This window comes from Octopus bimaculoides, chromosome 27, assembly GCF_046866305.1.
Source record: "Octopus bimaculoides isolate indiv1 chromosome 27, ASM4686630v1, whole genome shotgun sequence".
Lineage (NCBI taxonomy): Eukaryota > Metazoa > Mollusca > Cephalopoda > Octopoda > Octopodidae > Octopus > Octopus bimaculoides.
Window position 1 is genome coordinate 881,142 of NC_142954.1, and position 16,979 is coordinate 898,120.

Below are 16,979 nucleotides of genomic sequence, written 5' to 3' on the forward strand. Positions count from 1 at the left end.
ATGCATATATATATATATATATATGCATATATATATATATACATGCATATATATATATACATGCAATATATATATATATATACATGCAATATATATATATACATTCATATATATATATACATGCATATATATATATATACATGCATATATATATATATTATATATATACATGCATATATATATATATATATACATGCATATATATATATATATATATATATATATATAATATATATACATGCATATATATATATACATGCATATATATATATACATGCATATATATATATATATATACATGCATATATATTATATATATATATATATATATATATATATATATATACATGCATATATATATATATATATATATATATACATGCATATATATATATATATATATATATACATGCATGCATATATATATATATATATATATACATGCATATATATATATATATATAATATATACATGTATATATATATATATATACATGCATATATATATATATACATGTATATATATATATATATATACATGCATATATATATATATATACATGCATATATATATATATATATATACATGCATATATATATATATATACATGCATATATATATATATATATACATGCATATATATATATATATATACATGCATATATATATATATATATATACATGCATATATATATATATATACATGCATATATATATATATATATATACATGCATATATATATATATATATATACATGCATATATATATATATATATACATGCATATATATATATATATATATATACATGCATATATATATATATATATACATGCATATATATATATATACATGCATATATATATATATACATGCATATATATATATATATATATATATATATATATATATATATAAATATCATATATATGCACATATACATGTATATACATATATGAGTATATATAAGTGCATGCGTATATGGATTTTATGTGTGTGACTGTGTGTGTTTTATTGTACCTGTTGCATCTATCAAATTCCAACAGAAGGCATTATTTGCTGTGTTGGTACTGTAAAAAAATGCTGCTCAAGGAATTTTGTATTTGAGGATAATTTGAAACCATAAGCTTGCCAAATGATCTGCTTAACCATAACAGCTATTGTTGGTAATGATATATTTCACATATGCTGAATTACACTTAATGTATTTTCATAAGTTTTTCCACAAAGCTAAACGTACAAGACCCTGGTGACATTGATCCTTCTGTACGGGTGTGAGAGCTGGACCTTTTACAGCTGATATGGAGTGACGGGTCCAGACATTTGAGCAGAAGGCTGTCACACATCCTATACACAGAGCACAAATTGAACTGCTTTTGTCAAGCAGCAAATCAACAAATGCTCTGGCTGAGAGGAGAACCACTCCGTGTGTAGGTTGAAAGACGAAAGCCACAACTCCCTGTGCAAAACCATTCTTCAGAGCACAGTTTGGTGTCGGTAGACAGAAAAATCCTGGGTTGACAAGGATTGGACAAGTGGCAACATAGTAACATTGGCAACAGCTGACTATGGAAGCATCTGAAGTGGTACCCAATGGCTGGCTGCATCAGTTAAGGGATCTTGATGATGATATATTCCTAAAACTTTCTAATTATATGCATATATGTGTGTGTGTGTATATATATATATATTATATATATATATATATATATGTATTCTTTTATTCGTTTACTTGTTTCGTTCATTTGACTGCGGCCATGCTGGAACACTGCCTTGTAGTTGAGCAAATTGACCCCAGGACTTATTCTTTGTAAGCCTACCAGTTATTCTGTCGGCCGCTTTTGCCAAACTGCTAAGTTACTGGGATGTAAACTCACCAGCATCAGTTGTGAAGCGATGTTAGAGGGACAGTCACAGACACACAAACACACACACACACGTATATATGACAGGCTTCTTTCAGTTTCCGTCTATCAAATCCACTCGCAAGGCTTTGGTCAGCCCGAAGCTATAGTAGAAGGCACTTGCCCAAGGTGCTTAATTGATAAGCATCATCCATGGTACTGCGATTAAAGTGCAGTACTGCGATTAAAGTGCAGTACTGCAGATGATGTCTGGTGATTGTTCTCTCGAGGCACACTACTGGGCTGGGGGACATACCCAAAACAACGTTTGCATTCTACATTTTCTACACAGAGGTCAGTACTTAACTGCAGCTCTTGGTGGTCCAAATCAGATATGCAATCTATGTTGTCTGGTTTAGAAAACCACATCAGGTGCCCTGATGGTCCTTGAAAGTGTGTGGCTTAGAGGTTAGGCTATTCAGCTCACAGTTATAAGGTCGTGAGTTCAGTTCCCAGTGGCACATTGCGTCCTTTATTTCACATTCAGTGTCATGCTGAATCTCCTTCAAAACTATGTTAAGGGTGCATGTGTCTGTGGAGTGCTCAGCCACTTACACATTAATTTCATGATCAGCCAGTTCTGTTGATTGGATCAGCTGGAACTCCTGTCGTTGTAACTGTTGTTGTGCCAGTTGTATTGTACATTAGAAGTCAAATTGATGGTGTTAATCTCTTCAAAATGCAAAGACCTTTCTCTGTGTGTCTATGTATATGTGTATATAATATATGTATTTGTGTACATATATCTGATGTATTATGTTTATGTATTGTGTTTATTTTTACAGGACACCATTCCAGAAAATCCCACAAATTGCTGGCCGTGATGTTGACCTTTACCTGCTGTATCGCCGTGTTATCTCTTTTGGAGGGGTGGCAAAAGGTAAGATCACTCAGCTTTGTTGTTTGCAATTAAAGCAGTTCGTCTCTTGCCCTTCTATCAACATCTTTATCGCCGACGTTATCAGCGTCTTTGGTTGTTATTTTCCAATGAAGCTGACTCCATCTTGAATCAGATCCTGTCTTAAAAATGGAAGGACCTTAGACAATGTAACCCTATATGTACAAAACCCCTTGATTCTCACAGCTGGAAGGCCCTTAATCATGGCGAGTACATGATTTGGTTCTCAGTAACAACAATCCAGTCCCAATTTTTAAATATTTTAATCCTTTCATTGCAATATTTCTGCTGAAAATACACTGCATTTGTTACAATTTATCTCGAAAATAAAGAATTTAGTAAAGTAACATTGTCATTGTGAAGCTGGTGTTTGGAACATATATCAACATGGAATTTTAAATGATTTTAATTCAGATCTTTTAAGCAGTCAGTTTTTATCACAGAACTACCCTAGTTCTGTGGTCTCGGGCAGGTTGGTGAGAAGTGGGTTAATCTTTTGTAAATTTATCTATGCCAGTGTTTTTTACATATGATTGGCCTTTTGTTTATGCTCATATATGTGTACATACACACATACATGCACACACCCATACACACTAAATATGGGGGATAATTAAAATTCAGGTGATCACTTCAGTAGCTCTTCATGCAAGAACCTGGCTAGCAAAGTGCTCAAACAGTGGTGTAAGAATTACAGCTTTTAATCAGCTAAAGAATGATTATTCATTAGCTAATTAATAGTGGAACACTGCAAATCCATGGCTTGTATAACAAATAAATTTATTATAATCTTTGCAGAGTAAATATCAATAATTGTATGTATTTTAAAATAAATGGTTGTTTATGGAAATGTATGTAACTTTATCTCAACTTCCCCATTCCTTCATTAAAATTATGTGTATACACACACCACACACCACACACTGTTCAAGGATTGGGGACTTGAAATTTGGAGTAACATAAGTTTTTCAGATTCCAATAAATATGATAGTTTACATCTTGTTTTAAGTACTTGCTTTTCTTCATTGTCTGCACCAAATGTGTTTGTTCTATAATACACACTGTGGAAGTTGATATGAATATTTAACTTTTTGAATGTGTTAAATGTTCTTTTCTTTCATTTGTACAAATGTGTGTGTGTATCTGGTTGACCACATCAACAGTAATTAGTGGTGAATGATTTTGTTGGTTGAAAAGATTGAGATGGTCACAGTTTTACCTTCAGAGCATCCTGCACATATGATATTGGTGTATTTTGTTCCTGAAAGTTTTAGTCAAACATATCAGTTCCAGTTGTTATTTTCATTTTGGTACTTTATTGAGACAAAGAGATGCACCTCAACACACAAATAAGCATAGACAAATATTGATAGAGAAACAAAACACACGACAAGCGTTTGCATTCACAGTATTGGTCAGTTTACAGACACATGCACACATTGGGATGTGATGATTGGACACAGCTGTTAGAATACCGACAATGTAGCATGGCTGACTGGACATGCAACCTGTTTTGGTATTGGAGGCAAGCACACACACACACAGGCACTCGCACATGTGTGTAGAAATATAGATAGATAGAAAGTGAGTGAGTGAGTGTTATTACAATTTATTAATGAACCTGACTGAAATAAACACTTTCCCTCTTCTCGTACACATATGCTCACATGCATAAAACATTGCTGGAGAGAACAAAACATTAAAACATCTGATGTCAAATAAGTTGGTATCAAATCAGCAATGCCAAAGTGGCTGCCCTGGAATGTCTGCTATTGTTGTAATCCAAATTTGCCTCTTGACATCAATGTTAGGTAAAGACTGAATGGATATGATGGTGAATGCAAGGGGCCAAAATCGGATTCCCCTGAAGGGTCTCTGGAATAATGTTATTTGACAGGGTGCATGGCTTGCAGATAGGGAGTCTCTCCGGGTTGAGCCAATACTTCTCTGCATTGGGAAGTCACAGCTCAGGTATTACGGCCATTGTTTGCTATTTTATGGCAATGAAACCTGGACACTGATAAAGAAACGATCAAACGGGCTAAATGGATGCTATGAATGCTTTTATGGAGACCTGCTGAAAGTTAGCGAGAAGATGGGCAAAGATGGCTGTGACTATCTCGTCATTGCATGTGCCACCCTGAACCGGAAGCATCGAAATTAGCCTTGTGGCGCTTGCTTTGATGGTATTTGTAAGAAGAAAACGTCACACACCGATAACTTGATTGCAGACACGAGCCCAGAATGTATCCAGGGCCTCGAGGCAGCAATGATGAGCCGAGAAGTGTGGCAGGTGGACTTTGTTGCTGCGGCCTGGGTTGGAACCTGGCAATAATAAAAAAAAAATTAGGGCCATGTAATTAGAATGATGCAGGAAAGAATCACAAGATAGATTCTTCAGGCTGAGCAGGAGACGTAGGGGTAGACCAAGAATGAGTTTGTCATGCTTGGGAACCCAACTGGAAAGTGTAAGGACTGTCGTTTCAGGTCGGGCCCTATTGAGGAGGTGCTTCAGGACTCTACCTCTACAACTTTCCTTCCCTCAGGAAAAGTGGGCGGAGAAGACGGATGGATATGTTTGTGTGTGTGTCTGTTCCTGGCTCTCGGCGCGGAAAGGCTTTTGTGACCCAGCTCGACACAATCATTTTCCCATTAGAGACGTAACTCCCTCCATTACACCGATATATCAGCCACTATCTATAATTCTTGTTACAACATGTATTTGCGTTCGGCTGCTTAACAAGCCTATGAAACGGAATTAAAGACGTTATGGAAATCGTTACATAATGAAGCAGTATTATACATCAAAAGGAAAATTATAAAGATGCCTAATTTTTGTGGGTCCTGTTAATAGTAATAGTTGAATGGTGGTTTTAACCTGTGTTAGTATATCAACGCATGTGTGTGTGTGTGTGTGATTTTCCAACACCATTCAACTCATTGATAATTCTGTGTGTATGTGTGTGTGTGCATATATATATATGTATATGTGTATGTATGCTGTATACAAGGCATTACTAGAAGCAAGAGTTGAGGATCTATTGCTAAGACCGCTGTTCAGTTTCAACACTGCCATATGCCCCTCACTCTCCCCCTCTTTCTTCTGTCTCTGTCTCTCTCTTTGCTTCTACTTTCCCCCTCTACCGCTTCTCAATATTTTTACCTCTCTCTCTCTGTCATTCCTCCTCATCCCCTCTCTCTCTCTCTCCTCCCAAATCTCTCTCACACTCACGTTGTTTACACAGCTCTCATAAAACACGTGTAGCGGTCGATTTCGCGCCGCTGACTCTCGGCTCTTAACCCACTCACTCCTACATCGTGTATCTACCATTTTGTCTTTCTCTATCACTCTCAATCCGTTTCCAAAGCCGGTTCTCTCTTTCATATGAGAATTGTTTTTCAAAACATAATTTCTCTTCCTCCCATCTCTTTTTCGCCGCGCGCCTCCTTTTACTTGTTTTAGTCATTGGGATGCGCCCATGCTGGGGCACGGCCTGGTACTTATTCTATCGGTTGTCTTTTGCCGAACCGCTAATTCACGGGCTTTTTCAAGTGGTGGTGGGTTGCGCGCGCTCGCACACACACATTTACGCATACGACAAGCTTCTTTCGGTTTCCGTCTACCAACTCTCTCACAAGGCTTTTGGTTGGTCGAGAGCAGTAGGAGACATTTGCCCCCAAGGTGCCACACAGTTGACTGAACCAAGATCACACGGTTGGTTGGGTGGTAAGAGTCTTCCCCCCGCCCCAGACATGCCGATATATATATATACACACACACACACACACAGGCATATATATACAGTCTATAGATCAAGTTGACTGAGACTTCAAATTTCACCTGTTGACTCAACTGTTCCTAATAATTTTAACTCCACCCAGTTTAGCCACACCATTAGTAAATGCTTACTTATTATTCTTGAAAGCGCTTTAAAATATTTTTGTATTGTGTATCTATCTATCTATCCATGCAGATATATGTATGTATATATGTTTGTGTGTGTGTGTGTAATATATGTAAATGTGTGTCTGTTTGACAACTGGTGTTACTTTGTGTGCCTGTATGATTCAGAGCAGTTCATCTATAAAAAAAAAATTGCTAAAATAAATATCAGACTCAAAATACATACAGGCGGTTTTAACTGATGGACTAAACTCTTCATAACTGAATCAAGTGATAATATTAAACAGAAAAGGGTATTTACTATTATAAGTATGGGAAAATAGGGAAATGAATATATCCAGGTGGATAGCCCATTAAGTACTCTAGAAATCAAACTCAGCTGACTAAATCGCCCAGCATGACAATCCACATAGATTGTTATTGTTTACATTTCATGTATAATGTGACATGCCTTTTGTAATTCTGAGGTTGAGCACCAACTAAATGCAAAGTAATAATCACGGATTTTATTAGGAAAAGCATAAAGAATAAATCGTTGATATTGCATCTTCGTTATTAGTTTATTCTCTATATATATGAGTGTGTGTGTGTGTATATATATATATATATATATATATATATATAATCCCCTCCCACTCCAGAATACTGTAAACTTATATTTGAATTGTTACTCAAGTGTGTGTGTGTGTGTACATATGTGCGTTTATATATATGTGTGCGTGCATGTATATATATATATGCGTGTGTGTATATGTATGTATGTTATTTAGGTTAAATATTTGGGGATGCAGCCACAAGAAAAACAATACTTATGTTAGCAAATGTATTTACACAAACAACACACACAATGAGTATAATAATAATATAACCTAGTTTATCGAGCGTATGGTTAGACTCGCACATGAATGAAATGTAGACATAAGATGCTTCTTGTATCCTGAATGTGTGTGTGTGTGTGTGTCTCATTCTTTTACTTGTTTCATTCTATTGAACGAAGTAGAATCTTCTGACTTCAATGCACTCGTTGCAGCGCTCCACCAACCATTTTGTGAAAGCCCCATGGAAGTCGCCCAAAGCGAAGGTGTCACAGCTTCCTTTATCTTCTCAGTGTCTTCAAAACGACTGTTCCTGAGGTCCTCTTTTGGTTTGGGGAACCACCGAAAATCACAGTAAGCTAGGTCTGCACTGTAGCGAAGGTGAAGGGCAGTTTTGATGTCAACCTCTGTTGAGTAGTTAGTTGCTAGGATGGAATTGTGGACTGGGGTGTTGTCCTGGTGCAGGGGCCACTGATCAGAGTGGGAGGGCTCTGACCTTTTGTGACAAAAATCTCCTGAACTCCCTCAAAAATATACACAAAGTACACTTTGTTGACTTTGACTAGAGGGAACCAATGAATGTGGATGATGCACTTGCTGCAGAAAAGGGACACTCATCACGTGCTTCCTGGTGGACCTGTTTTGCCTGGCCCTCATGGGTCTGAAGGAGCCAGGATGCTTCCATTGGGCATTCTGTTTCTTGGTCTCTGAATCATAACAATAGATCCAGCGTTTGTCATGGATCACCAGAGAATCAAGTACTTTTGGATTGGAGGTAATGAGCCCTGCCGCCATCCTGCTGTCACCAATATCTCTTCCATTGAGCACCTGGCTCAGATCTTCATGAAGAATTCTGTGTACAGTTGCCACACCAATTCCAAACTGTATATTTATTGTCTTTATGGACACGACCGTCTCCATCCAGAAAATTCTCAACCATCTCTGATGCTCTGATGTTTCTCTCCCATACCTCTCATTGTCTCTCACCTCCTTCCTTGAACCTCTTCTGCCAGCAAAAAGAAATGTTAAGCTCATACAAGAAAACAAAAGAAGGCAGGTGAAGGAACAACAAGCAGGTGTATTAGTTTGACACTCAGGAAGAATGGAAATCTTTTTTGATGTTTCGAGCCTTTGCTCTGAGAGACAGAAAGGATTGAAAGGGGGAAAAAGGGAGAGAAAAAAAATGTTTGTGTGTGTGTGTGTGTATATATAAATGCATACACACACACACACACACACACACATGCCTTCTTTTGTGTGTGGCTGTATGGCAAGTTGTTTGCTTTCCAACCACATGGATTCAGGTTCCGGATTCAGTCTCACTGTGTGGCACCTTAGGCAAGTGTCTTCTACCATAATCTTTGGCTGGCCAAAGCCTTGTGACTGGATTTGGCAGACGGAAACTGAAAGAAGCCTGTTTATATATATATATATATATATATATATATATATATATATATATATATATATATATGTGTGTGTGTTTGTACATATATCTGTACCTCCAGGTTTTGACATCGTGTAGTAGTTGTAAGCAAGTATACCACTTATACAACTAGTCATTCCTTTCCAATCTTCTGTGAAATAATGTCCTGTCACAAGGACCTGTTATCTTGCTTGGAAACTGGCGAGGATTGCTGACAAGAAGGGCATCCAACCATTAGAAAAATCTACCTCAGTGAATTCCGTCCTATCCATGCAATTGCTTCCCAACCATATGGTTCTGGGTTGGGTGTTCTCTACCATAGCCCTGGGCCAACCAAAGCCTTGTAAGTGGATTTAGTAGACGGAAACTGAAAGAAGCTCGTCGTATTTGTCTACCTACTTACCTACCTATCTGTTTGCCCCCCCCCCCCCACTGCTTGACAATCTGTGTTTGTTTAATTTTCGAGACTTAGCGGTTCGACAACAGAGGCCGACAGAATAAGTATTAGACTTAGGAAATGATGTATGTATGATGAAACGTTTTCTAGGCGGTGCCGCAGCGCAGAGCCACAGTCCAATGAATGAAACAAGTAGTGAAAGATAAGATATATTTGTGTATGTATACCTTTGTGTGTATATACCTATAGGTACGTGTGTGTGTGTGTGTGTGTAGGTGCGGTAATCTGTTATGAAAGTGCACATCGTATCCTGTCTGATGATCTAAACCGTGAAACCAGATGCGAGGTGCTAGCTGCATACATACATACATACATACATACATATATATGTATGTGTGTGTATATATTATATATACATATATATAGTGTGTATATAAATGTGTAAGTATATATGTGTGTATATATATATATATATCTGAGAAAATTATAAATTAAAATTTATTTTATATAGTGGCGTTTTCAAACTTCTTTTTTATAAATATATATATATATATTATATATACACACACGCTTATGACTGTTCGTATATGTGTACCACACATTCTCAGCTACATGCATATACAATCTTTTCTGGGAATAAATAGCAGCAGCAGCAGCAGTAGTAGTAGTAGTAGAAACTAGTCAATCTTATAACAGCTTATCCTCAGCCCCCCCCCCCCCTCTGCCTGCTTATGTGACGTTATTGCTGAGCAATTGCTAGGCATCATACATACATCTATGGCTTATAGGAATCTTTTCATTTGCTTTTACTTACAATGATACTAATATAATAATGATCGTTATAAGTCGTGTATTTGCTGCTGATGGCAATTAGTTAAAATAATGGTGGTTGTGCTGGAGTAGTAGTAGTAGTAGAAGAAATAGTAGTTCTGGTAGTTGTATTGGCGGTGGTGGTAACGAAGTTGGTTATAGTAGCAGCGGTGGTGGTGGTGATAGCAGTAGTGAGGTGGTGTTCAATGTCGAAGTCTCGTTCTCGCCTCTACGGTATCTGGTGAGCGCGCGCTTGTGTGTGCGTGCGTGTATATATATGAGTATGTGTGTGCGTGCGTGTATATATGCGTGTGTGTGTGTGTGTGTGCGTCAATGCCTTATTATTTATTCACTGCTTCTTTTTTTCTTCCTAGTCATCCATATTTATTCCTTCTCACTCATATATTCACTATTATCTCCATCACTCACATTACAGTTTCCACTCATAGACGCCCCAACCTCCTCTCTCAAATATCTATAAAACCACACACACACATACACATACACTCTCTTTTGTACGCTCACAACACACACACACACACACACACAGCGCGGTTATTTAACTCTACCAATCACCACACACAAACGTTGACTGACTGACACATACCAACTCTCCGACACACACACACACACACACACACATATATACACATTTCTCGTTCGTACTCTGACTCACTCGCACATATACACTCACTCGTTCTCACTCACAAATGGATACACAGTATATACACACACACACACACACACACACACTTTTCACTCATACAGTGATGCATACATAAACACTCACACTCTTTTCATTTACTGCGGGAGAAGAAAGGAAGTAGGCGGAGTTTAAAGCTAAAACTGAGCGAGGCATTATTTCCCTGCTCGAATTTTATTTTTCGCTCTTGTGATTAATAAAATAATAATAATAATGGTAATAAAAAACATTTTTTTAGACACCGGGTACTTTTTTTTTTTTCATTTGCTAGAAATGTGATAGTTCAACCTTCGTTTCGTCGATACGGAACTTAAATGTTCCAGTCGTGACCACCCCACTTCAGTTATTTGGCTCTTGAGTGCGTACGTTCGTATGTGTGTGTGGTGTAAATGTTTTTATGTCGAGTTACAATATCAATTTTACTTACATTAAACTGAAGGTTGACTCAATACTTTTTCTTTTAGAATACATATTGTGTGAATTTTACTATGTTGATGACAGTGACTTCGAAGTTTCGGCGCCTGCGAGCCTTCATGAGAAGGCGTATGTGTATATGTACACTCAAATATGCATGCACATTGTGATATACATGACAAACATATACTCATATTAATTTTGTACATATTTGTGTGTGTGTATGTATGATATATATAGGAATTCCTCCATATGTGTGTGTGTGTGTGCAAAAGTTGAAAAGGGGTTAAAAATCCAAACAAATCAAAGGTTATGCTTTTTTTCACTTTTATACATATGGAATCCCTAAACAATAGAGTCGGAAAGTATTCAGTTCACTAAAGCCAAAATCTCAGATGTGCAAGTTTTTAAACATCGTAGATTATAATTCGGGGGGGGGGGGAATTTCCCCCTTTTTAATGTTTCTCGATCATTATTTATTTATTTAAAAACGTGTTTTAAATATCTGAAATTGCGATTATTCAGAAGTCTGCGTAACTTTCTCGTACATCAGCGTAAAAAGTAAGAGAAAAAAATTGAAAAAGGTCAGAAAAACAAATAAGTACTGAATCGCAACACGGATGCCTAAAACATTCACATATTTCCAAGAAATTACACTTCTTGCTGCTGGGCTTCATAGTTTCCGTCTATTCTTCAGGAAACTCTGTGTGTGTGTATGTGTGTGTTTAAATATATACATACGCACTTATATGTATGTGTATATTTATAGGTGTGTGTGTGTGTGTATATGTAGAGAGAGAGACACACACACACACACAGATATAACTATATAAAGATACTTCTGTTTGGATATATCGATGTGTGTTTATGTAGAGAGATATATGTGAGTGTGTATGTATATTTATGTATATATGCATGCTTATGTATACGTAAATATTTATGTATGTGTGTCCACACACACACACACACACACATATCCAGAAATTATGTTTTTGAAATATCCAGACTATGCGACAGAATAAATAAGCTTAGGCAAGTGGTGGACTGTATGGAAAGCAATAGGTGCTATATTGTCTCTGCTTGTGCAGTGCTCTTACCTCTCAGACACAGTGAGCAGAAAGGACCCCTATTGGTTCATAAACCACTTCAAAAATATACAACAGGGTTAGCATTATCCTGGCTGGTGACCTGAATGGACTTGTTGGGTAGAATCATGGTAACGACTCCTGAGTACGTGTTGGTTTTGGTTATGGTTCTACAAATGAGGAAGAATCAAGGCTTCTGGAATTGTGTTAACCATTTCAGGAAGCCAACAAGCCACTTTATCACCATCCAATCAGGTGGACATGCCGCCCGTGGATAGGCAGTAGGCAGATAGCTGCCAATACTAAGGCTTTCCCCTGTGAAAAACGTCCATTCTGATATCAGCTCCTGATTTGTGACCCCAGACTGATAGACAACAGGCATGGTGGCAAACGAGGGGTGTGGAAAATGAAACGTCTTTCTGCTAAATATATATTGTGTTGTCAGATTATGGTGCATAGTGGAAAGGAGGAGGAGGAGGAGACAAAAGCTTATAGCACAGGGGACAGTAGGGAGTTTCTATGATGCAATCTGTTGAGGCCAGGAATCGACTGGACATAAGGTGACATGATAGTGGAGTAGGACTTTAGATGGAATTGTAAAAGTAAGGAGAGAGGTTTAGAAAGGACTGGTTGAAATGATGGTGGTAGTGGATATAAAAAAAAACTGTATCTTGTAACTAACAGAAGTTACACAAGAAGTATATATATGGCCGAAAGAAAAGTAGAAAGCAAGAGGTTTGGCAGTGTTCTTCTGCTGCAATGTCAGTCACAATGTGTTTGGGACTGTGATACAAGTATGTCAGAGTAAATGAAGGTGTTTTTATTTAAGTGTGTGTTTGAAATGGTAGTGGTACACTTGGCCTTGCTGATAATGAAAGGAGAGAGAGAGAGAGAGAGAGGCTGCTAAATGTGAAAGGTGTGTCAGAAGAAAAGGAACTACTCCAAGTATATTGAAGATACCAATGAGTAGGACCCGCTACTGTCAGGTGCAGTTGATGAGGTGCTGAATCTGTCTGTTAAAGTAGGGCTTAGGCTGGTTCTACGTGTAGTCATCCAGGTAATACAAGAAGGTGTTATACTCAATAAAATCATCAAGTGCTTCACTGGCAAAGGAGGTGCCTTGGAAAGAAGCAACTAAAGAGGTGTCAAACTGATCAACAAAGTTATGAAAGTAACAAAAGGTGTCCTAATACAATTGTTTAGGAAGAGAATTAGCGTAGATGAGATGCAGTTCAAATTTGCCCCAGGGCATAGTGAAACTGCTGTGTGAGAAACTTTTAGCTAAAACCAAGTCTCTCTCTTTCTCTCTCCATATACTGTAGAGAATAAAAAGCAATACTCTAAACCAGGGGCTCTCAACCAGTTTTTATCTGTGGACCCCTTTGATTACTATTTTACTTTGGTGGACCCCCATAGCCATTCAGTGTTTAAAAACTAGTTTTATGGAAGCTTTTTCCAAAATTCCTATTTAGCTTTTTACACATTAACTTTTGCAGGTTGAATTACGTTAAATGTTAGAGAAAGAAACGTAGGTGTTTCTCGCAATACACACACATCGAAAGCAAGATTTTGTCAGGGATTCCCAATTTACTATTTTATTGTGTGCATCCTGGTTGAGAACCACTGCTCTAAGTTCTACATTACATGTCTCTAACCACTATGCCATATGCCCACATAGTGGTTAAGAGTGCAGCCTACTAACCCCAAGATTCCGAGTTCGATTCCAAGCAGTGACTTGAGTAATAATAATAACATTGAAAAATATCTTAGGAATGAGAACCCAGGTTCGAAATTTCCCCGAAGACACCTGATGAAGGCTGAAGGGTATATCAGCCGAAACGTTGTGTTAACAACAAACCAGATGAGGACAAATATCTGTCAAATGTAAATAATGTAAATAATGTCTCATCTCTTAAATATGGAACTGTGCTATGTCTCTTAGCAATGTTAAAATTTTTTTCTGTTGATCTGGCAGAATCGGTAGCATGTTAAATAAAATACTTGCATTCTTTCCTGTTCTTTCGGTTCTGAGTTCAGACGTCACCAAGGTCAACTTTGTTTTTCATTCTTTTGGGATCAGTAAAAGAAGAACATGTTGAGTACTGGTGGGTGGGTAGTGTAATTCGATTAACCCCTTTCCACTAAAGTTGCTGCTCTTTTATACCCAAATTTGAAACCGTTATGAACACTAAACAACTATTTTGATTCTTGCGTGTTTCTGTCTTGTAGGTTAATGAAGAACAAAACTGGGACGAGCTGTTTGAAGAGTTCAATATCCCGAAAGGATGTACCAATGGGATTCAGGCAATAAAACAGATTTACATCAGGTAAGGGCTTCTCTTATTACTGCACATGGGATTCGTTCTGTTTCCTTTCGTGTATTAATGTGTAACTTTATTGTTTATGTAATAAATGTTCTCTGCAGGTGTGGCTGTGTGGTTAGGAAGTTTGCTTCCCAACCACATGACTTTGAGTTCAGTCTCACTGTGCAGCACCTTGGGCAAGTGTCTTCTACTACAGTACTACAGCCCTGATCTGACCAAAGCACAATGACAGTGTTTTTTTGTAGAGTGTGTATGTGTTTGGGTCTCCTTGTCTTGATATTGTGTGTGTGTGTGTGTGTTGTAAATGAATATCACCAATTTCCGATATTCTGCAAAAACATGTCTGGCCACAGCACCGGCATGGTTGTGTTTACGTGGCCCTTGTATGTGGCACCAGCACCCACAAGCCTGCAAGATAAGGAACGCTCGGCTGGAGAGAGATTCAAGAGACATGCTTGTATGCAAGAACAACTGCAATATGGTTTTGTTCATTTCAGAATGACATAGTAGAGTAGGTGTGAGAGATTGGATCTGACCAGTTTGAACAATTAACATGCTCTAGGAATGCTAGAGGGCATTTGGCTGCTATTTCTAGTAGGTTTGTCAACCACAAAGAGACTCCCTTGTTACCTCATGATGTACTTGTTATGTATTTGGTTTTGATATAAGCAACAATATTCCTCTCATACAGATTTCTGGCCTTGTGCCAATTCACAAGATCATTATTATGAATGGAACGTTAGTGGTATTTATAGACTAGTAGTCAAGAGATTACATGAAACACCATTACACAAATAGCTTTCATCCCTGTAGTTTTGGCTTAATAAAATATGTATTAAACAGTCTCAGTGGTGGTTGGGCCGGAATAAGAGTAAAGGAGTAGTGTTGGGGGCCTCCTCTCAACTTTTATTTTACCTTGAGTCTTTGCTGTGTTATCAACTCTCCCAAAGCCACCTCTTCCTCTCTCTGATGCACTCCCACTCAGTTGAACGGGCTTTTCCGTTTATCTTTCTTCATGAGTTACTTGGTGACCTCACTAGTGCTAATTACCATCATTATCATACATCCATTTTCCATGCTGGCATGCGTTGGACAGTTTGACTGGAACTGGTGAGCTGCATCAAGTTCCAGTTTGATTTGGCAGGGTTTCTATTGCTGGATGCCCTTCCTAATAATGCCAACCACTCTGAGAGTGTAAGGGGTACTTTTTATGTGCCACCAGCACAGGTGCCATTTACATGACACTGGCAACTGTCACAACTACATTTTCATGGGTGCCATTTACATAACTTTGGCAATGGTCACAACAGGAGGATAGAATTGGATGCTGGAATTATAGATTCTGGCACACGGTGATGTGCCAGCTTGAGCATTTGATTCTCAGGAGAGGAGAGATTGGTGAAGAAAGCCAGACTTGTTTTCTTCAAATTGGTTTGTGTACCTAGCCTCACCTGTGGTCCTGAATGTTGGGTGATGACCGAAAGAGTACAATTTTGAATACAAACCACTGAAATAGGGTTCCTCTGAAGGATCTCTGTGGTAACGTTACTCGACAGGGTGCAAAGCTCAGAAATCAGGGAGTCTCTCCGGGTTGAGCCGCTAGGACTCCATATTGAGTGGTCACAGTTCTGGTATAACAGACATTTGATTAGAATGTCAAAGGAAAGAGTTGCAAGACAGGTTCTTGAAGCCAGACCAACTGGCAGGAGTCCTAGCATTAGACCAAGAATGAGATTGTTGGGTAATATCCATAGCCTGCCCCGCTTGGGAAAGTGTAATGATGGTTGCTTCTAAAAAGACCCTATGGAGGAGGAGGAGGAGGAGGTACTTGAGGGCGCTATCCCCATAACCCCTCCCTCCAGGATTACTGGAGGATGGATGGACTAAATACTAATTTTTTTTTCAATACCCTCTGACCACATCTCATTATGCATTTGTAACACCGGAGCTGAAACATTCTAATCAAAATACAAAGATTGATTATCTGTCCTAATATGTTGCTTGTATTTATTGTATCTCTTTCTGTAGAATTGAAGGTTGTATTTATTTATTATTGCTGAATTAGAATTTAAAGGCAGTGAGCTGGGAGAATTGTTAATATGTTGGGAAAATGCTTAGTGGCATTTTGTTCATCTTTATGTTCTGGGTTCAAATTCCACCAAGGTTGACTTTTCCTTTCATCCTTTAGGGGTCGATAAATTAAGTCCCAGTGAAACACTGGGATCAATGTAATCGACTGGTCTCCAATATTTCAGGTCTTCTGCCTTTAATAGAAAAGATTACTGAATTAGAACTTAAA

General features: G+C 37.9%; 1 protein-coding gene across 9 annotated transcripts in view; it reads left to right on the forward strand.

Annotated features, from left to right (window-relative positions):
- LOC106876167 (uncharacterized) overlaps nt 1–16,979 on the forward strand; it is a 66,639-nt gene that overhangs the window by 12,935 nt on the left and 36,725 nt on the right. For 8 of the 9 annotated variants that reach the window (XM_089343631.1, XM_089343632.1, XM_052977179.2 and 5 more), the window contains exons 2-3: nt 2,690–2,784; nt 14,586–14,683. In XM_089343631.1, coding sequence (XP_089199757.1) covers nt 2,728–2,784; nt 14,586–14,683 — 155 coding nt within the window. In that variant the 5' untranslated portion in view covers nt 2,690–2,727. Of the gene's footprint in view, nt 1–2,689; nt 2,785–14,034; nt 14,044–14,585; nt 14,684–16,979 lie in introns of all 9 variants that reach the window. The other variant, XM_089343637.1, reaches the window with a different exon arrangement.